The 22,821-nt window shown below is 40.5% G+C and overlaps 1 protein-coding gene and 1 pseudogene across 1 annotated transcript in view; both read right to left on the bottom strand.

The window, feature by feature from the left end:
* The window catches only part of Lnp1 (leukemia NUP98 fusion partner 1), a 17,452-nt gene extending 14,932 nt beyond the window's left edge, over positions 1–2,520 (bottom strand). The window contains exon 1 of the mRNA XM_008848478.1: positions 1,933–2,520. Coding sequence (XP_008846700.1) covers positions 1,933–2,088 — 156 coding nt within the window. The 5' untranslated portion in view covers positions 2,089–2,520. The remainder of the gene's footprint in view (positions 1–1,932) is intronic.
* A 9,782-nt stretch (positions 2,521–12,302) lies between these two features.
* LOC103746348 lies at positions 12,303–14,105 on the bottom strand (annotated as a pseudogene).
* Between the last annotated feature and the right edge of the window lie 8,716 nt (positions 14,106–22,821).

Below are 22,821 nucleotides of genomic sequence, written 5' to 3'. Positions count from 1 at the left end.
CAGATGGACTTGAACCAGTGTCCAGTCTATAAAGAGGAGGGTCAACACGGAGGAATTATTTCCTCCATGCTTCCAAGAGAAGCCAATAATGGTCGAGCAGGACCTTTGACTTATCTCCACGTAGATGGAACTGGTAGAAGAAAGGAGCCAGGGGCTCCTCCCAAGCCCATGGGACCCCTGAGGAACAGATCCTCAAACGACCTCAAGAGTGAAAACAAATCAGTTTATCTGGTCCAATGGTATGTCCTTAAACACCCAAAAGGGAAGTGTAGCCAAGGATTAAAGGGGCCAATATAATTTCATAAGAGCACACATATGTGTAACTGAAGGTTACTTGACAAGCAGCAAGGCCAGACGGGCAATGCCTTCAGTCGAGTTCTTGGCCAGGATGGATAAAGGCTCTTCCAGACAGTAACCCAACATACTACTGGAAACATTAACAGCAGACCCCAATTCTATCCGAAGGAATGCTGACAATGGATTGCCGTTGATGGGGAACAGCTGATCTTCCTGGAACAGGGACCTCTGGCTGACTAGATTTACCAGAGGGGCGGATAGGGGGGAATGGATGGGGGTGCTGACAGCACAGTAGACAGTGGCAGGGATAGCAGAGTGTGGAGGCTCTAGTGGGAGAGGAAGGCTGTCTACCTGACGAGTTTGTATTCATGCTCAGATGCTGAGGAGCTCAGAAGGTGGGTGACTGTGACCAGTTATGGTCATGTATATAGAGATTAGAAATGCATGTGAAAATGTCTCAGAAAACCTCATTTAATTTTATGTCTTGTAGAGTTTATAATCAGTAAAAGATTGTACAAGCGTAATAATTCCTCTGTAAACCTAAAAATGTACAGCCAATTTTGAAAGAGATGTACCCTAGCTCAGAAAAATGTTATTGAATAGGTTAATGCTGTTGTAATGAAATGCTTCTTTTAATTAAAATAAATAAATAAATTTTAAAAAAATGAAAATTGTTGCTAGGTTTCATAGAGAATACCCAGTCTGGTTTCTTTCTTCACTTAAAGAAATGGAAGCAAAAAGTACTGACATTGGCCCTTGCTGTTGATAAGAGACTTGTTTTGAAAAGGTTGTGCCTCAGAGGCCTCCTTCCTCAAGCTGCCTAGCACTGGCTGTTCCCCTTCACTTTCCTGTACCTCACAGGCAGTGTACATCTGAGCCCTGAAACTGAACTTAAATAGATTTGCCCCAAAATGTACTTGGTTCTGGGGTTGGCAGAACAGGGAGTTCTGACTTGTGAAAAAGAAAGTAAACACTATGGCTAGCACGTGTGAAGAGGTAGACATGCATGTGGAGCCTCCCAGCACAGCAGCTGAGCAGAGAATGCCCTCCATCTGCTGCAGAGTCCAAACCTGGTCCTGCCTAACTACTTCCCTCCTGGGAGCTTCTTGCTGGCATCTTGCTCCCTGGCTTTGCCTACTATGGAGAGACAGGGCTGAGCACTGATCCCTTCTTAAACCATAAAATCAATGGCAGCCAGAAGAAAAAGTATATCAAACTTATCAAAGGTAGTGATTTGCTATGTAGAATACTCAAGACTTTAAAGGCATAGAGGAGCTATTTCCACTATTTCAAAGAGACTGTTGGAAAACACATTGACCCAGAACACTATGCAGACCAACTACAAATTTCCCTCCTTTTACCTCAATACTGTCACTCAATGGAATTATTTGTGACTTATCAGGGGCTGTGAACAATAGTTAAAGATAGCTTTGATTACTAAAAATGAAGATGTCATTACTTAAAACATTAAAAACCAGGCCCCTTAAAGGACAATACAAACAGATAAAAAGAATTTTTATAGAAATGGAAAAAGGGTTGGAAGTACTAATTTAAACCAAAGAGCTCCTCAAACATTCTGTGAGAGAATCCCCCATCCCTGCCCTTCCAGCTCCCCCCGGTTCTGTGCTAACTCACTGGGCAAGGCAGGGAGGCTTTCCTGTAACTGGCATCTTGTGGTCGCTGGTATTCTCGGAGTCCCCTCTCATCCTTGTCTCTCCAGCTGTGACCCCAGAAGCTGCTCATCCATTTGGCAAAAGAAACATCGTCATCATCATCATCTCTGTGCTCCATGGAAATATAACTCAAAATTAAAGGCCTGTTTCTAAAACAGAAAGAAATATAACCCAACAGGGCTGACTTGATGAAACTCGTCCAGAACAATAAATGAAAGTGATATTGTTAAATGGCCTCTGATAACGGCATCCTTAAAAAAGAAAAATTTATTAAACAACCACTTCATCATCAGGCAGCCTTGAGCAATGCCTATTTATAAACTGTGCAGCCCACACTCCCCTCCCCCTTGTCTCTTTAAATTGAGAGGCTTTTTAATCCTCCTGTTTCTGGGGCTGTGCCTTGCAGCTTGAGGGTAGGAAGCACAGTCCACTGCCTGATTTTCCCTGTGTCTTTCTGCCAAAGGCATGTGGTGGCATCTCCAGCTGTCAATAATGATGAAGTGTGACCCTTACAATACGCTTGCTGACTCCAGGCTGGCTCTGAAATGGGGTCACATACAAAGGACTGACAACTGCAGCTTGCAAGGTGGGAAGATGTTGGCACGTCAGATCTACAGCTAAATACTGTCTTCACAAATCAAATTGATGCAGACCGAAAAATCCAGCTCTTAAGTCAAATTGAACAGGATTTTATTATTGTCTATACGTATGCAAATGTTACTGACAGACAAGCAAAATATACAAATCTTAAGTGTACAACTTGATAAATTTTTATGTATGTATATTCCTGTTACCAACCACTAAAAGCTCCCAATATAAAACATTTCCAGCACCCAAGCTCCTCTAACCTCCTAATTCATATTGATTTGAAAAGGTTACGACCTCTGTTGTTCCCAGAGATTATTTTTTTCTGCATTTTTATTTCTTTCAATGGCATACATAGAAATATTATTTCTGTGATATTCAGTGTAATGTATGTGAGCCATATGGACACTGCAGCACTGACATTCCATGTTTCTACTGCCTTGCATGATTATTTCATACTTCTAAACTGAGACAATAGCCATTATGGCTGTAATTTTAACTTTTTCCAGTTGGACCTATTATTTTTTAAAACTTCTATGATACAGTTTTTTGGTTTTGCTATTCTTTTCAAATTAATGAAATTGTCACAGTTATGGAACCCCTGCTTTGTGTTATATATGGAGACAAATATTTTATGAGTGTGATTTTCATTATAACATTGTAACTGAAAGATTGTATGACATTTTGTAGATGAGGAAATTGAGATTAAAACTTATCACCATTTGTCTAAAATTGAACTACTGATAAGCACTAGAGCCAAATTTAAATCAAGGGTCTTTCACCATTCTTCTGACATTTCACCAGATTCTGGGAAATCTTGCATTTTCAAACAAGGGAAATTTTGATTATTTGTCATATGGAAATCCCTTCTGAAGTTTTCAAAGAAGATAGGTTTGAAAACTATGTCAATATTCCTAGAAGCTGGTACCATGTTTTATAAGGAAAGGAAAGGGCATGATACAGCTCACAACATTTGTGTTTCTTGCTAGAGAATATTGTATGGTGGCCATTCAAAATTTAAGTTTTTTCAATTTTTTTTTGGGTCTTTTTGAGACAGGGTCTCCCTATAGCCCAAACTGTCCTGGAACTCACTATGTAGAGCAGGCTGGCCTTGAACTTGCAGAGGTCTGCCTGCCTCTGCCTCCTGAGTGCTGGGATTAAGGGCATGCGCCACCACACCTGGCCTTTTCAACATATTTTTAACCCTTGGAAGACAGTTGATTCTCTGTGACCCAAGACAACAACTAAAGAAAGCAGATAACTTCTCTTGGGTAAATATGACCAGCTTTGTTTATAAGATGTGGCGACAGATGACCTTTTGTCTTCTAAGCGGTGTATAACCATTTCCTACAAAATGACTTAGGAAGTAAGCAAAGGTTATAAAGCTCAGGAAATACATAATATACAAGGCTCCTCAAACTCATAAAAGTTACAAGATTTTCAGTGTCCTCCACACGTATATATTGCTAAGGAGTGAGACTCTCTCTGACTGGCAGAGGTGCCTGCAAGTGGTACAGGGAGCTCTGGGGATACAGTTTTCATGAGCCATCTTCCATGCTGGGATGGGTTTTTCAGGGATGAATTAATAGCTGCCTTACGGTCTCCCATGCTCCTGCAGGCAACCCCGCACCTATGGTCCTATAAATAACCCCACACACTCACTGATTCACTAAGCCACATTTGGGTGGCATCGTTTCTTTGCCATCAATGCCCTGGGGTGAACAGATGTTATACAATTTTTTCAGCAAAAGTTAACACAACAAAGTTGGCACTTGAACAGGGCCTGACAGAACCAAAGATGAATTGGAAGGAATGGTTGTATGGCCCCTGCAGTGGTGCTGATATCCATGCAACTAAGAGCAATCCCCACAATGGCTTGCCTCCTTGCTACAGTGGTCGTTGCCTGCTTCTTGCAATAGGACATGCAACCAAAGACATACCATCCTTAGGGGAATACCAGAATGGTCATCCTCCTCTATACAGTATGGAGTGGCATGTTTCCTTGATGAATGGGGTCTACCATGTAAGTACGAGATTGACTCACAAAATGTTGATGGACTAGAGAATATGTTGAAATCACTGAATGAGTGTGAATAGGATGGTATCCTAAACAGATCAGGGAGTCAGTTGTGTGGCCCTTATTCTGGGTAACGAGAAATGTACTTGAAACCCAGCTGTCTTCCTAGAAGCTTGCCCATGAATTGGGAGAATGGGAAAAAGACATATGGATTCTATCTGCTGATTAGCCTCTGATTTGGCAGGAAAAATGAGAAAAGGAGAGAATGAAATGGATGTGTTGCAGCTGGTAAGATATAAGAAAAGGAGATGCAAATTTCATCTGCCCTAAGGAGCCCTTACTGGGAACCCAGAGAAACAACAGGACAGTGACGATCTTGAGAATAAAATAGAATAAAATGTCCATTTGATCTGATCTTTACTAAAAAAAGAAGGTAAAGTCCATGATTTAGTATGTAGACAGGGAGATTAACAGCAACCAATTATAAGAAACTATGATAATCAGGCCATACTCAGAATCTGAACTATTCTAATTAGGACTTTTAGATAAGCAATGATAGCCTGTGACAGCCTGATTTATGAGACTATGAAACATGGAGGCAGATGGGATTTGTGTGAGTGCCACAGACGCAGACAAACTGAGCAATGTAAATACCTATCCCTCTTCAAGACACACACCACAAACTATGAAGCAATATGCAGGAAATCAATGTCTGATGGACTGAATCATATGAGTCATTAGAGATACTTGGTTATCCCTGAATGAGATTCTCATAAATATCAGGACTGGGAAAACATAAAGGGAACTGGACTCAAAAAGGTGATATTTGTACCTCAGGACTGCTACAGGGCTTTAATGGCTTTGCTAAGTCCCATTGGTGGGGTGTGATATTTAAAAGATAGAAGAGGCTTTGGCAAAGCTGATTTAGATGGACATATAAATTGAGTTAATAAAGCAATAAAGGATGAAAAAATGCAACACAGACAGAAGAGTCTGTCCTAGTTAACTTTCTGTTGCTGCAACAAAAACACTGACCAAAACCAACTTGGGGAGAAAAAGGCTTATTTGGATTATACTTCCATGTCATAGTTTATTATTGAGAAAAGTCAAGCAGGGCAGGAACCTGGAGACAGGAACTGAAGCAGAGACCATGGAAAAATGCTGCTTACTGGCTTGCTCCATTGGTCTGTGGAGCTCAGACTACTTTCTTATACAACCCAGAACCACCTGCCTCAGAGTGGTATCACTCACCACTCCAGTGGGCTGGGCAGGCCCTCCCACATCACTCAACAAATGAGGCAATATTTATGTTAACCTCAGTTTCTTCAGTTAAAAAACAAAACAAAACAAAAAACAGAATGCCAAATGCTTTACTAGTGAGCTTCTAGAGGGCTTAAAAACCTGCACAACAGTACTTAGAAGATATACTTAACAAAACAGTGCAAATAAAAGAATTAAGCTTACCCTAGGAGTGTGTGTATATGTTTTTTTCCCTGAAAAAAAGTATGTTGAAGGTGAAGATGATACATCGAGCATGGTGCCCTATCAGCAGCCAAGTGTGGCTGTAAAAATGCAAGAGCCATAGTACTAGCCCAGAGACTGTCAGAATCAGGGAGACACCTCCAGTGGCAGGCTTATCAGGCAATAGTGCAGCCCTAAACCTCCCTCTTGAGCCTAAACCAAGCCAAGCTGCACATGAGACCTCATAGAACCAACTGGGGGTGGGTTAGAGGAATAATGATCCCAGGGCAGTAACAATATCCCAGGGTGAAGAGGCAAGACAGTACATGGAGAATGACCGTGGATTATTGAAATAGTTTGCTTTCTTTTATATAAAATTTTATTGGCCAGGCATGGTGGTGCATGCCTTTAATCCTAGCGCTTGGGAGGCAGAGGCAGGAAGATCTCTGTGAGTTTGAGGCCAGCCTGGTCTGCATAGTGAGTTCCAGGCCAACAGGGGCTACAGGGAGACCCTGTCTCAAAAGGGCAAAAAAATTATTGAATTTTTGAGATTTTCATACAATATAATTTGATGGTATTTCCATACCCTCTTCTGTCCTACCTCCCCTTACTGCCCTCATCTAATGTAATGTACTCTATTATATATATATAATAAAACCTATAGACTCTAATGTGTGTCCCCAAATGTCCTTCAGTGTGGATCCATCCACTGGAGTCTGGTTAACCTACCAAGAGTTCCACCTTTAAAGAGAAACCAGCAGCCATTGGTTGCCAAAAGTCCCTTGGGTTGGTTTGGGGTTCCTTATCCACTTCCCCATGTCTATTGGGATTTTGTCTGGTTTGAACTTAGGTGAGAACTGTACATGTTGTCACCATTGTTGTATTTATATAAGTAACTGTCCATCTGTCTGGAAAACTATTTTCTTGTGGTCATCCACCTCCTCTGGCTCTTTGAATCTTTCAGTCCCCCTCTCCCACAATGATTCCTGAGTCTTGGGAGGTAGAAGTTTGATAGATGTGTTCTGTTTGAGGGCAAGTACTCAGAAGCCCCTTGTTCTCTACAAGTAGGCCAGTTGTGAGTTTCTACATTAACCACCATCTGCTGCGTAAGGAACCTTCTCTGTGAGAGTTGAGAGATACATTAATATACAGATATAACAATAAGTCATTAGGAGTCAGTTTAATACTTTCTATTGCTATGATAAAACACTGACCAAAACCAACTTGGGGAAGAAAGGGTTTATTATATTGTATAGGTTAGAGTCTGTCATCAAAGGAAGTCAGAGCACAAGCCCAAACAGAACCATGGAGACAAGAGCTGAAGCAGAGACCATGGAGGAATGCTGTTTACTGACTTGCTTTCCCTGTCTTGCTCAGCCACCTTTCCTATATAGTCCAGGCCCACCTTCCCAGGAAAAGAAATACCCACAGTATGCTGTGCCCTCCTACAATCAATTATCAATTAGGAAAGTGCTCTATAAACATGTTCATAGGCCAATCTGATGAAGGAAATTCTCTGATTAAGATTCCATCTTCCCAAATATATCTAGGCTTGTATTGTTAACAAAAACTAACAAGCATAGAGAGCTAGGTGGGATAGCATCTCCCTTCCATGCCACTGTACCCCATACTGTTCTTTTGACAAAACAATAAATACAAGTAATGAGATCATTTTGTGCTCTATTAAACCTTGCTAACATTACTTTTTACTATCCCCTTAGCCATCTAAGACCATTGGCACTTTCTTGGAGTAGACAGATGTAGGCCTTCCCCTTAAATCAGAACTAATGATGTAGTTATTGGCAAATGTACAGAGAAATGGTAACTTATAAGCATGGGGATATTATATTCATGAAGCCCAACTTTCACTTTGGCCATTGGTTTGCATCTGGGAATTTTGTTGGTAAATATTTGGTGATATAAAACCTCCTCTAAATCTTAATAATGGTTCATTTTGCATAAACTACATACAGATATGTTTCTGCTGAATATCTGCTTCCATTTTGTGAATCTGAAAATTTCAAATATACCAGGTAAAAGGAATGCCTTCAAAACCTTTTATTTGTATGTGTGTTTTGTATGCATGTGTGTAAGTGTACCACATGCAATGTAATACCCATGGAGAAGAGAAGAGGGTTTCGGATCCCCTGGAACTGGAATTACAGATTTTAACCACCATGTGGGGTCTGGAAATGGAACCCAGGTCCTCTGCAAGAACAGCCAGTGCTCTTCACTTTGGGGCCATCACTCCTGTCCCAGAAGGAATGTCTCATTCATTTCAGGATTATAAACAAAAATTGCTATGGAAAGTAGCTAAAACTATTAATTTGTATTTCTTACACTTCTAATAACTGAATATTTCAGGTCTAATGCACCAGAAGAACCAGTTTCTGTCCCCTCACTGTATTCCCACTTGGCCAAAAGAGTCAGACATTCTCCTGTCTCTTCTTAAAATAGCACTCACTGTTTCAGTCAGGGTTATCCAGTGAAACAGAAGGAATGAACTAAGTACTTTTGGGTCTTTCTCTTGAACTAACAACTAAAGTAAATTTATTGGAATAGACAAGGAACTCTTGGGCAGGAGAATTCTAACACACTCACACATGGAAGAAAAACTATAGAAAGAGGGAGAAGAATAAATGAGTCACAAATTTTGTATTTGTTGAAGTTTGTTTTGTGCCTCAGTATGTGGTCTATTTTAAAGAAACTTGAATGGGCTTCTGAGTAGAATGTGTATTCTTTGGCACTTGAATGGAATATTCTGTAGACGTCTGTTAGGCCCATTTGATGAATGATATCATATAACCCAGATGTTCTCTGTTTATTCTTTGTCCAGACGATCTGTCTATTGGAGAAAATAGAGTATTGAAGTCATCTACTATTACTGAGTTGGTGTTAATTTGTGTCTTGAACTCCAGTTTATGAAATAGAGTGCGCCAGAGTTTAGTGCATATATGTTCATGATTGTGATGTGTTCTTAGTCAATCATTCCCTTGATCAGAATGTAGTAACCTTCTTTATCTCTTCTGATTAATTTGAACTTGAAGTCTATTTTGTCAGATATTAGAATAGCAACTCTTAGTGTATCTTAGTGCCAGAGTTGCTATTCTAACTCCTAGTGTATCTTATTACCATGTGCTTAGAATATTTGTTTCCATCCTTTCACCCTAAGGTGGTGCCTATCACTAAAGGTAAGATTAGTTTCTTGTAGACAACAAAAAGATGGATTCTGTTTTTTTATTTTATGCATATGAGTATATTTGCCTGCATGTATGTAAGCGCACCCATGTCATACAATGCTCACAGAGCTCAGAAGAGGATATTAGAGTTGGAGTTACGGACAGTTGCTATCTGCCATGTGGGTGCTGGGAACCTCTGCAAGAGCAGCCAGTGCTCTTAACCCCTGAGCTATCTCTCCAGCCCCTGGATTTTCTTTTTAATAGTATTTTATTTACTATTTTTATTTTATGTGCATGCTTGTATTGCCTGCATGTAGGTAAGTGCACCTGTGTCATGCAATGCCCACGGAGGACAGAAGAAGCTGTTGGATTCCCTGGAACTGGAGTTATGGACAGCTGTTAGCTGCCATGTGGGTGCTGGGATTCAAACCCGGGTCTTCTGCAAGAACTACCAGTGTTCTTAACCACTGAGCCATGTCTCCAGCCCCACCCCTGGATTTTCTTAATCCATTTAACTAGCCTGTGTCTTTTAATTGAGGAGTTGAGTCCATTGATATTTATAGTGTTTATTGAAAGGTGTGTATTGGTTACAGTCATTTTCTTTTCTGTTTGTGTTTTTAGTGTTATTTCGTGTTTTAATATTTATACCTTCATTTTTTTATTCTTTCTGTAATCTCTTAAGTATGGTCATTTCTTTCTTCAGTCCTTTGTATCACTTGGAACATTTTCTATAGGGCTTGTTTAATGGACATGAATTCTTTCAACCTATTTGTATCATGGCAGATTTTTCTTTCCCTTGTCTATGATAGACAGTTTTGCTGCATATATTATTCTGAGTTGGCATCTATGGTCATTTAAAATTTGGAATACTTTGCTCTAGGATCTTCTGGCTTTTAAAGTTTGCATTGAAAAGTCAGCTGTAGTTCTGATGGCTTTTCCTTTATGTGTGACTTGTTTTTCTCTTGCAGCTTTCAGTATTCTCTCTTTGTTCTGTACATTTAATGTTTTTACTATGATGTACCATGGAGAGTTTCTTTTCTGGTCCTGTCTAATTGGTGTCCTGTGTGCTTCTTGTATCTGTATAGGACTATCTTTCCTTAATTTAGGAAAGTTTTCTTTTATAATCCTTTTGAAGACATGGTCAGCGTCATTAACCTGAGATTCTTCTCCTTCCACCATGTCTGTAATTCATACATCTGTTCTTTTCATGGTGTCCCACATTTCCTGCATATTCCATTCCTGTGGGATTATTTTCCTGAAAAACAAACATCCATCAGTTTTATTGTTTTATCAGGGAATAGAAAACAAGAAGGAGCAAATCCAGAACCCGTGTACATACCTCCAGAAGCCATAGGACAGGATTACTGTGACTTTTCTAGTGTCTTCTTTAGACTGTGGCTTTCAGCTTTAGGGTTACAAGATGGATTATTTTATTTATAACATGAGTTATTGGTTCTTGCAAGGTGATATGTAGGGGCAAAGGAAAAAAGAACAAAATGAGAAAAGAAGAATCCAGATTAATAGAAACTTTTATCAAGAGATTTTTCTCAAGAAGCCAAACAAGGGCCTCTGCATATTTGTCAATGACCAGGGTCAGGGAATGTAGACAATACTAAAGAAAATCTGTAAGAGAGTTCTTAAAATAGCACTGTTTGTTAATTGGATAGCACCTGGATTCTTTTGATTTGGAAGGAGGTAAGAGTAGATACTGAGAAAACAACTAGAGGTCTATGTCTGGAAAGAAGGCCACAGCCACCCAAAGGATTCATAGGAAGACTTCATGCTTTGAACACAATGCCTGTGTCACAGGTGCTCAAAAAATACTTATTACCCAGGGCATAATACAACACAACTCTGAATATGCCACTGGTCAGTTTAAGTTCTGCAAAGGGAAACTGAAACAAGAAGGAAGATATAGTAAAAAATACTATATACACATCTTTTTTGATGAGGTCCAAAGGCTGTCCAGAGGAGCATACCCTTAAAAATAATAAGACCAAGAAAATTAGTGGGCTTCAGCTTGTTTTCATGATGAAAGACTGTGCAACCACATATTCATAAATAAGGGAACTGTGGATAAAAGCATTTCCACAGACAGATTTATCAGTAGTAGAAGTTCTCATACATTTCTGAAAAGAACTGTGTTTCACTGACTTTTTTTAAAGCTCTAAAAAGACTTTCTCCTAATGTGAGGGTTCACAGGACTCACAAAAACAGATGAATTGCAGTAGACAACAACTCAGAATAAGATTGTTCTCAAACTCACAATACTATTTTAGTCCACATAATCCTTTGCTGTGTATGGCTTCTTTGAATTATAGGATAGTTAGCAGCACCTCTGATGTTTTCCTGCTATATAGCCAATAGCACTACTCTCCCCATTCTCAAAACCAAAAAAAAAAAGTTTTTCCAGACATTGTCAGATACGTCTTACACAGCAAGGCTGCACTGGGTTGAGAAACACTGTCACTAACCAAAGCCTGGCAAAGTTTTTTTTTTTTTTTTTTTAATAAACAACAAGTGTGTCAGAATTTGAGGGCCATGTACAGTCTCTGCTACAAGCTTTTACTCTTTAAAAATGAAACAAGTACTTTGGCTTGTGACCCACACAGAAATAAATAGAAGGCCAGTTTGCTCATACTTTTACGAACTTTCCCATAGATTACGAACTTTACGTCATAGATTTTTCTCTTTACTGTGACTTCTCTTTACTGAGACCAGGAAAGCTTTCCTAGTTGTTGAATTGGCAGGTATTTACCCTAGTGTGTCCAGAAGGTGGCAAATGTTACTGATGTTATGATGTTATTTTTTTTACATTAAATAACTAGCTGAGGATTTGCTCCCTTAGTTCTAGTGTCCTTAAAGCTTGACATATGCTGAAAGTTTCTCCATACGCAATACAAATTTCATCCCACTTCCTGTATTCTTACAGATATCCTGAGTGTGGAAAACCAACTCAGATCTTCTTAGTCTTTGCACAAGTGGATTTTCTCCTACATTCTCTGTGTGCTTTTGGATTCTCTGAGTGGACAGCTCATAAAAAAATTGTGACTTCGTCATACTTACCATGTTTCCTTTGAGTCTAAGTACTCACTGAAGTCTTTTCCACACAGATAGTGCAAAAAGCTTCCCTCTTTGGTGGGTTTTCACATGGCTTTGAAAGGATGAGTGGTCACTGAAGGTTTTCCCACATATAAGACATTCATGGGGCTTTTCCCCAGTATGGATCCTCTGGTGCAATTAAGGTTCGAGCCAATGCTGAAAGATTTCCCACAATGGTCACACTCATAAGGCTTCTCACCTGTATGACTTTTCATGTTCATCTTCAGGGTGCATTGGTTCCTGAAGGCTTTCCCACACTGCTGACATTCTACATGCTTCCTCACCAAATGGATGCTCATGTGCCTCCTCCATGACAGGTAATCGTTGAAAACTTTTCCACAGGCAGCACATTCATAGCATCTCTCTTGAGTGTGTATCTTCCTGTGTGCAGTGAGGTTGGAACTTGCACTGAATGCTTTCCCACAGAGATCACATCCATAAGGTTTCTCTCCAGTGTGAGAATTCATGTGTGTCTTCAGGATGGACTGCTTCCAGAAGGTTTTTCCACACTGGTGACACTCAACTGGGTTCTTCACAATATGGATCCTCATGTGCTTTCTCCATGACAGGAGGTCACTGAAGGATTTCCCACACTCTACATTCATAGGTTTTCTCTATCATGTGGTTCTTCTTGTGTAGATTATAGTTAGACCTCCAGCAGAAGGCTTTGCCACACTATGTGCACTCATAGGGTTTCTCCCCAATGTGGTTCCTGACATGTTCCTTCAGGTGGGAGAGGTGCTGGAAGGCTTTCCCACAATCTTGACATTCATAAGGCCTTTCTCCAGTGTGTGCCCTCTCCTGGGCAATGAGGTGGCGGCTCCTACCATAAGCTTTGCCACGGTCATCACATTTGTAAGGTCTCTCACCAGTATGAACTCACATGTGTATTTTTCAGCACTGAGAGAGTCCAGAAGGCATTTACACACTGACTACAATCAAATGGCTTTTCTTTCAGGTGTGTTCTTGCATGGCTCCACAGAGCTAAGGGGTCATTGAAGGCTTTGCTACAGTCACTGCCCTTGTAAGGCTTCTCCCCAGTGTGTATCTTACGATGTCTTATAAGGGAAGCACTTGTGGTGAAGGCTTTCTGGCACTGGTGACACTGATGCATTTTTCCGCCATCATACATGCTCACATGCTGAGTGAAGTGGGTCCTACTCTTGAAAGAAACTCCATAGCTATGGTGGTGATTGGGCCTTTTGCTTGTGGGCTTTCCCACTGGCTGAGTAAGGGGAGTGCCCACACTGAAGATTTCAAACAAGTGGGCATATTCGGATTTCTTCCTGAGATCAGGTTTTTCCATTGTCATACTAGTGGATGCTTCCTCATCAAAAAGATCTTCCAAAAGAATGAACCATTTGGTCGTAGATGGAGTCTCCCAATCTGGAGGTGTACCTTGCTCAATGTCTCTCTCATCCATCCTTAGCTCCTCTTCTTGTTCCAAGTGTGAGATGAGGCTTGGTTTGCGAGCCTGATGGCCCAGAGATGTCAGATGGCTATAGTTCTCTAGCATCACATCTTTGTACAGTTTTCTCTAGGAAGACTCCAGCAGAAGCCACTCCTTCTCTGTAAAGTCCACAGCAATATCTTGGAATGTCACAAAGTCCTGAGAACAATGATTGGTTGGTGTATAAGGCACCATGGCAGGAAAATAGATCCAAGTTCAGTGGATGGCAATGAAGAGGAAATTCTGACTCCTGGTTATCTACAGATTCTTGACTGGGTACAGCGAACATGGGAGACAGACTGAGGTCAGCTATTCTGTGTGAGCAAGGCGACTTTGAGAGTCTGTGGATAACCAGGAAGTAAGACCGTTTTCATTGACTCTCTCAGCTGGCATATGAGGTCCAACAGTAGTCAAATTCCTTCATAAAGACAAGAAAGCAGAAAGCTTATACCAGGGTCAGACAGAGGGTAGAATTCAAAGAAGCAGAAGTCTCGCAAGTTACCTCGGAAGGATGAGAAGTTTACACCAAATGTCCTGAACGGTTAGAGTAAATAAACGGTCCCCAACAGAACTGAAAGAGAAGATGCCCAACCTTTTTTTTGTGCAAGAGTCCTATTGCAGTTGCCTTCCTGTGGGATTTAATTTTTTTTCATAAATTCTTTGCTTGAGTGGTCCAATTCTTCAACTTTGTTGTCCAATATTGATATTCTGTTTTCCATGTGATTCATTCTGCTTGTAAGGCTTTCTCCTGTCATTTAAAATTGGTTTATTGGGGCTGGAGAGATTGCTCAGCAGTGAAAAACACTTGCTGTTCTTCCAGATTCAATTCCTGGCATCCACATGGCTACTAACAATTGTCTATAACTCCAGTTTCAGGGGATCTGGCACCCTCTTATAGCCCCTGTGGGCGTTGCATGCACATGGTACACTCACATACATGCAGGCAAAACACTCACACACATAAAATAAAAAAATAATAAAAATTAAATCTTTTTTAAAAGTTATATTAGCTCATTGAGTTTTCCAATTCCATCTTCATTTTTGGCTTGAGTTTTCTTTAATGATTGCATCTCTTTTGTGCATTCACTTTTTCAGTCCTGAAATGTTTTTGTCATTTCATTCAGCCATATATTTGTATTTTCTTGAGCTTCAGTCATGAGTTTATTCCTATCCTCTTTGAGTTCTTGGAGTTGTCTCTGTTCTTTAAAGTCATTGAATTCTTTAATCATGTTTATGATTGCTGTTTTAAATTCTGTGTCCTGGGGTTCCTCTAGGTAGTTCTCACTTCAGTCAGTGGTTTCTGATGGTGACATATTATCTTGGTTTTTCATATTTGTGTTTTTGCATTGTTGTCTGGGCCTATGGATTTCTTTTGTTGGTTGTATGTCTGATATGAAATTCTAGCCTGCTTTTGTTTAGTTGAAGTTTGGTTCTGTTTATATTGTTGATATAGTTTGGTTGCTTTCTGATTGGGTATGAATAGTTGGTCTGTGCTTCAGGTTCTCACTTTTGCCTTTTTTATTGGCTGGACAAGATGGTTCCTTAGCAGAGCAAAGGGGCCTAGGCCTAGTTCGAGACTGTGGGGATACAGTGGCCAGGTTCTGGCAGGCTAATGTAGAGCTCTCAGGTGGGATGAGTAAGAGCAGGCCTAGGCCCATGCCTGGGATGGGGACAGAGTAGGGAGAATCTAACTAGCTAAGCAGACCAGATATGAGACCTGGGGCAGGAGAGTGTAGCTGGTCTGGGTGCAGGGGGATCAAGATTCAGTGGGCAAGGACTGGCTTAGGAGGCTCGTCCAGATGTCTCAGGCAATTACAGCTGCTTTTGAAGCTGCCTTGTCTGTAACTTAAACTTGCTTACATTCTTTTTATCATCAAACTTTGAATTTTTCATATCTTTTTTCTCTCTCTCTTACTGTAGACATTAATAAGAATAGTGAGAAATAGCTACATCACAGCTTGCATTCTATCCTGTCTTGAAAGTTCCTCCACCACACACATTACTTTTGAATACAGCCTCACCTCACTCACGTTCTCAGGACACAGGCAGGATGCTGCTAGAATCTTTTCACTCAGTTCTCAGTAGAGCCCTTGTTCTCTGAAACCTCATGAGCTGGGCCTTCACTGTCTGTGTTTTGCTTGACTTTCAGGTCTTTCAGACTCCCACCAGAAGGGCCCATTTAGCTCTGCTTATAGCATTCTAGGGTTTTTCTAGCTTGAAGTTCAAAATTCATCCACAGTCCTCCTGCAAGCCAGTGCCAAAGTCCTACAAACAACATAAGTTTATTAGAACAATGACCCCACTTCTCATTAACAATTTTCTGTATTGGTTCCTTTTCTTGTTGCTCTGAGACAAGCAGCTTAAGGAAAGAAAGACTTATTTAGGCTCACAGTTTAAAGATACATTCCATCATGGCAGGAAGTCATGGCATCAGGAACCTAAGGAAGCCAGTCACATTGTGTCTACAGTCAGGAAGCAGAGAGAAATGAATGCTGATCCTCAGATTGCTTTCCCCTTATAATTACAATCTAGGACCTCAGCCCATGGAATGGTGCCACTTACTTTTAGGGTGGAGTCATCCCACTTACACTCAATTCCTTATAGACATGCCCAAATGCCCATGCTCATGTGATTCTTAATCCCATAAAATTGTCCATCAAGATTAACCATCGCACCTTTGGTTCACAGCTGCCACAGTTCCTTAAGATGCAGAGCTGCTTTTGGATGTGATGAGGAAGGAATAGGGAAACCTCTGGAGACAGCCAGGGCAGCCTCCAAATGCAAACTGGAAATTCACAGGTCTGTTTCCCCTTGAGTTTTCCTACCTCTGCCCTCCCTAAAGAGCTGAACTGGTGGTCACATAGAGCTCCTGAATGATCTGGACTCAATTGAAACCTAATAAACCACAATTTTATGACTTTTAAGGTCAGGAATTTGGAGACATTCTTACAGTATCCACATTACTTTCTAAAGTCTATGCTAACCCTTTCCTCAAGAGTTTCAAAGGCAGTAGAGAACTTTATGGCTTCCCAGGGATTCTTTGAGGCAGAATAGTAGTAAGGTGGTTGGGACAATATCTCTTAATCCAACTTTGCAAGTAAGAATACAGAAGCCCTGGAAATCAGAAGAACGTCATGGTCACATAGACAACTTAAGACATACCTGGTAAATATATTTTAGCTTAAAAATCTGTAAAGGACTAAGTCTTCATCCTGGATTCTCACTAGCAAGTATTTCTGTCTGTTGTCAGAGCACCTTTTGATGAAATTACTGTGCTAGCCTTAACTTTTTGAAACTACAAAACCAGAGGGAAAATGTCTTTCACTCAGTGTAATGAGAGTCAATAGGTTCAGTGTTTCTAGATGATGTGAGGAGTTGGAAGAGAAAATGAAGCCTTACTGGAAGACTGGGTCAAAATCAGAGTGAAACTAGCTAAGAATATTGTGTGAACATCCATATGTACATCAGGAATGACTTAGTGTTCAGCTGTGGCCGTTATGCATCTGTTGAAGGGAAACTGTCTAACAGTTGAGTTACTTCGCCTCTCTCCACTTCAGATTCCTCATTTTGGAAATACCCAACCATTTCCTCACAATAAACTCCACTTCCCCTGCACTTTACATGTTTTCCAAGTCCTGGGCCATCTCAAAACCCTGCCCTTTGGCACATACTGTTCCTTTCCCTGGAATAATCTGCCCTTGAACATGCTGTTCCCTGGAATGCATTTCTTCCTCTGCAGCCTCCTTCCTCCAGTCTTGGTACTGAGATATGTTCAGCCCTTCATACAGATAAGAAATACCCTGGCTAGTAGTCACGACATTGTGAAAATGCTAGAAAGAACCTACTGAAGTGCATACTCATTCTCTCTTCCTCCCTCCCTCACCCTTCTCACCCTCTCTCCGTCCCCCCCTCCTTCCCTGTCTGTGGTGGGTAGATATGTTTGTTTCTGTGCTGGAGATTGATCCCAGGTAGGCCTCTACCACTGACCCATGGGATGTGAGTTATATCTCAGTTAAAAAAAAAAAGTGATGTCAATGAGATGGTTTAGCAGGTGAAGGTGCTTGCAGCCAAGACTGAGGACCTGAGTTCAAACTCTAGGACCCACATGGTGGAAGGAGAGAGACCACTCCCATAAGTTGACCTCTGATCACTACCTGACCACCTTGGCATGTACACACACACAAATACTAAATAAAGTTTTTAAATATTTGAGACAGTCTTTAATGTAGTGAGTTTCTAGATGAATGAGTTTTTTTGTCTTTTTCCTCTTTGAATCTTCATCAAGCCTGTCTGAAACTTAATCCATGTAATAGTTGTTAAGTGACCATCTGAAACCACAGATTGAATAAAAGTATATACATATGATGATGTTTTTCTCTCATGTTGAATACACTCATGTACTCATGGTATTACACAAGATGAGGGAGTAAGGATGCACAATGAATAAATATCCCAATCTGATGAGTTTATGGTCAGTGGAAGAGACAAGTATACATGCCAGTGCTAGCCGGCCAAGATGGACAGTACCTGAAAGGGGGAGTGAGGATTAAAAGAAAAAACAAGAGACAGAAAAGATACTTGGGAGGTCTGTCAGTAGAGACTGCAGCCCTAGTTTATTTTTGCTCTGCCTTTTTATACAGAAGAACTCAATTAGTTTCAACAGCTGTTTCTCCCACCTGTATCTGAGGGTCAAGGAGCGCTCAAATACTTGTTGTGAACTCCACCGTATAAATACATTCCTCCTGATTTAGCAGATTAGGTCAAAACACAAACTAAGTAAACAAGCAAGCCTGCCACAGCTCAATATACATAATGGATTAATAGGCTCCCAACATATACACACAGACTGTAGTATGGCATTTCAGATATCACAGAGTTTATGGGCAAAGGCTATAAAAAAATCATTCTAGGGTTACCTGGGATCATCATGGAGGAGTTAATATTGGAAATGGTGTTTGAAAGTTAAATAGGGATTTACTAGGCCAAGAAAAGGCATGAAAAGAAATGCATCCTATTCAGAAATAAGATTGATAAAAAGAGAACAGAGAAATAATGAAAAATAAAAGTTCTCAGAGTCAAAGACAAGGCTTTCCTGACTGAAGGGTGTGCAAAAGGCTCTGTGCAAGGAATGGAAGACCCAGAGCAAAGTATCTCACTGTGAAACTTAGAAGTCATTACAAAAGCATCTGCTGAGGGTGAGGGAAGGCCGCATGTGAAGGATTTGGAAAGAGAAGGAGAATGTGTTTTTCTAGAACAAAATAAACTAAAAGGTAAGTAAACAATGGAGTAGAAGTTATTTTTGCTCAGACCAATTGGGGGCTGGAGAGACAGCTCAGCAGTTAAGGGCACTAACTACTCTTGCAGAGGATCTGGGTTTGATTCCCAGCACCCACATAATGGTGAGCAAATGTCGGAGCTCCAGTTTTAGGGGATCCGACGCCCTCTTCGGACCTCCTTAGGCATTGCACAACACAGGTGCACTTTACATGCAGGCAATACACTCATAAAATAAAAATCCTCTCTTAAAAAAAGTTTAGACCAATGAAAAAATCGTGAAAAAGTGCAAACATGTCCCCATTTAGTGGAAACAACTGAGATAATTACCAGCCATGCTGTGAAAGAAGATGTAGGTTTGAGAACTATGGATGCTATGCATAGAAAACCCAGCATGCTAGTAGTGCAAGCATCCAGAAAGTAATTGCACAAATGAGAACAAGAATTGCTGAATACATAGTAATTGTTCCTGATAATATGGCAGGAATAAAGCATTTGGGGGGAAATATCACAGGTATATGGAAAACCAGAAAAAAAGGAAATCAGTAACTCTAGGAAGGTGCATGGCCATACAAGTCAGGAGCAATGATCATAGGCTAACTCATGAGAATATTTGTACAATCATAATGTAAGCACTGATGTATTGTCCAAACTGTGTCAAGGTCTTTACAAAACAACTAGGAAAGCATAACTAGTAGGAAATGGACAAAGAATATGAATGGGCCAATTCACAGAAAATGCAAGTAAGTTCACTCAGAAGTAATTGAGGAAATTAAATTCATTCACAATGTCACAATGAGAGGCCCTTTCTCACTGGAGATGGTTCCCAAGGAACAACACCTGAGGTTGACCTCTGACCTCCACACATATGCATGTGCATCCATACCTGAACACAAATAATTGTACCAGTTTTCATTCCGCCAACATTGTAGAATACATAATTCTCTCCAGATTGCCAACAAATTGTGGGATGATGCCTCTTAATTTTTGCCAGTCTACATGGTGAGAAATAGTATCTTAATGTAGTTTCTACTTATAATTTTATTATGAGTAAGAAGTCCTTTTGTGTGTACTTATCTTTACATTTTCTGTTCATGCCCTTGCCTATTCTATTGAATTTCTATTCTCATTTTTGTAAAATTTTAAAATACCAAGTCTATAAGACTTTCTAAACATTTTTATTGAATTTTTGTGTATTTCATACATAACATCTCAGTCCTCTTTATACCCCCTTTCCCATCGGCACCCTCCCATACACCCCCTGTCCCCCCACTGTATTTCATGCATCTTGTCATTTATGTTAAGTCCTATTGAGTCAAGTTAGTGTCCCCTGACATCCCTCAGTCAAGTTCATCCACTGGGGTCTAGTCAGCCTATCTAGAGTCACTCCCTTAAGGAAGATCAGCTCTTCCTTCCCAATAGTAATCAGCTGCCCAGTAGTTTTTTGGTTGAGGTTGGGGCCTATTGCCCATTTCCACAGTTCTGTGCTATGTTTTTGTCTGCCTGAGTTTGCATGGGTCTTGTGCATGCTGTCGCCATTGCTGTAAGTTCATATGAGCAAGGTAAGACTGAAAGACTGTAAGACTCTATTTCCATATGGTCATGAACCCCTTCCCCTGGTTCTTTCAATTTTCGGCCCACTCTTCTGCAATGGTCCCTGAGCCCTGGGTTCATTGCTGTCTGTTGTATGAGGGAACTTCATTGATGAGAGTTGAGAGATGCATTACTATTTTTTCTACCCCTTGTCCCAGGTAATAGATCCTGGAGAAAACCTGCCTTCTGTCACATCCCTAGGCAAGTGTAATTTCTTACTGTATGCTAAATATGGACAAGTGTACCAGTCATCCCTTGTCAGAGAAGCTTCTTTTTGCAACAGGTGGGACCATTATAGGTTTCTACAACTGGTCACAAACAAAGAATGAACGTCTGTGAGATGCCCACCCCTAAGTGACACATCTAGAATGGAATTTGTGCTCCTCAGATCAAAGAAATAGTGGAATGGGGTAGAGAGGATACCAATACATTTCTCACCTCTCACCAGTGAACGATTCCTCATGAAACAAAGGGTGTTGAACACAAAGGGTCACAATGAGCTGGAGTGTAGAGAATAAGAGACTGCAGAGTACTTGTCCCTGGATAGGACTCTTTTATCAAACCTCATTCACCCAGAGCTCAGGGACTATTGCAGAAGAGGGGTGGAAAGATTGTAAGAGCCTGGAGTAGTGCATGACCTTAACGAAGGAAAGTCTTCCAGGCTTTTGGGAACTTCCTAATATGAACTTAAAGCAATGGTGACAGCATGCAAAAGATGGGCGCAAACTCAGTTTGACAAAAACCCAGTATAGAACTGAGCAAATGGGCAGGAGGCCCCAGCCACAGCCGAGGAACTATTGGCAACTGATCACTGCCTAGTGAGGGAAAGTTGATCTTATTTAAGGGAGTGATGTTCATAGGCTGAATGGGCTCCAGTGTCCCACATAAAGAGACATCTGGGTACAAAACATTAAATCAGTAGGCCTTAGCATATATGACAGAATGCATGAAATCTGGTGGGCAGCATATGGGGATGTGCAGATATGGGAGGGGATCTAAATATTATTAACATGTATTGTGTGAAATGCACAAATATTCATTTAAAAATATACATCAGGGGACTGGAAAGGTGGCTCAGTCTGTAAGAGCACAGACTACTCTTGCAGAGGACCCTGAGTTCAATTCCCAGAACCCACATGGTGGCTAAGATCATTCAACATTCCATTTCCAGGGAACTTGGATAGCTCCTTCTGACCTCTGTTGTCATTGCAGACATGGGTGTACCTACATGCTTGGAGGCAAAACACTCGTGTACATAAACTAAAACTAATATTTTAAAATATACATTGAAAAAATATTTGTATGAAGTAATTTGCCCTGTTCCTTACAGTTCCAAGCCTGGTGGTGTGCACTTACCTTGGATGTGTTTTGTTTTGTTCTTTTTAAAATGAGTATTTACTGTAAATGAACTTCAAAGATACATCAATGCACTTTTGGTTTATGTAATTTTAGTTCCATTGAATTATCATGGACAGATTTCTTAGCTACTAGGAAAGATTATTTTTTAATATTTTCTGTGGCCTGTAGAGTTTTCCTACAGTGTTCTTTGCATCTCTTTTAAATTCTATTTTGACCATTTCACTTGTTCTCTGACTCACATGTTTACTTTTACTCTGTGAGAAATGAAAGACACTTCTGAAATTGGACCTTGGCTTTTCCAGAATCAATAGACTCAAAGATGAGTCCTTTGTCATGCCCTTGGAATATGGGTAGGGTAGCAAGTTTGAAATGAATGCAGAAGTCATCTTCTTTTAAAATCTGTTTATTTTATACATATAAATGAACAACTTTTACCTGATGTCCTTCGCTGCCTTGCCCAGTATAAGTTTCATTTACTGTGGCAGTAGTTATTTTTTCTTGTTTGAAAGAACAAAACTTTGACTTCAGTTAAGTCGTAATTAAAATCATTTTTTTCCTTTTGAAAGAAAGCAGACCTCATGCTCATATAGCATTTTTAATTAATTTATTTCTTTTTATTTTATGTGTGTGTTATGCCTACTTGTATGTAAGTGTACCCAGGTCATGCAGTGCCTGCAGAGGACAGAAGAGGGCTTCAGATCCCCTGGAACTGGGGTTAGAGATGGTTGTTAAACACCATGTGGGTCCTGGGATTCAAACCCAGGTCTTCTGCAAGAACAGCCGGTGTTCTTAACCATTGAGTGAGGTCTTCAGCCTTTCATGTTTAGAGTC

This window comes from Nannospalax galili, unplaced genomic scaffold (assembly GCF_000622305.1).
Source record: "Nannospalax galili isolate Female #2095 unplaced genomic scaffold, S.galili_v1.0 scaffold1184, whole genome shotgun sequence".
In the NCBI taxonomy this organism is placed as follows: domain Eukaryota; kingdom Metazoa; phylum Chordata; class Mammalia; order Rodentia; family Spalacidae; genus Nannospalax; species Nannospalax galili.
Note: the sequence above shows the minus strand (reverse complement) of the source record. Positions and strands in the feature narration are given on the sequence as shown.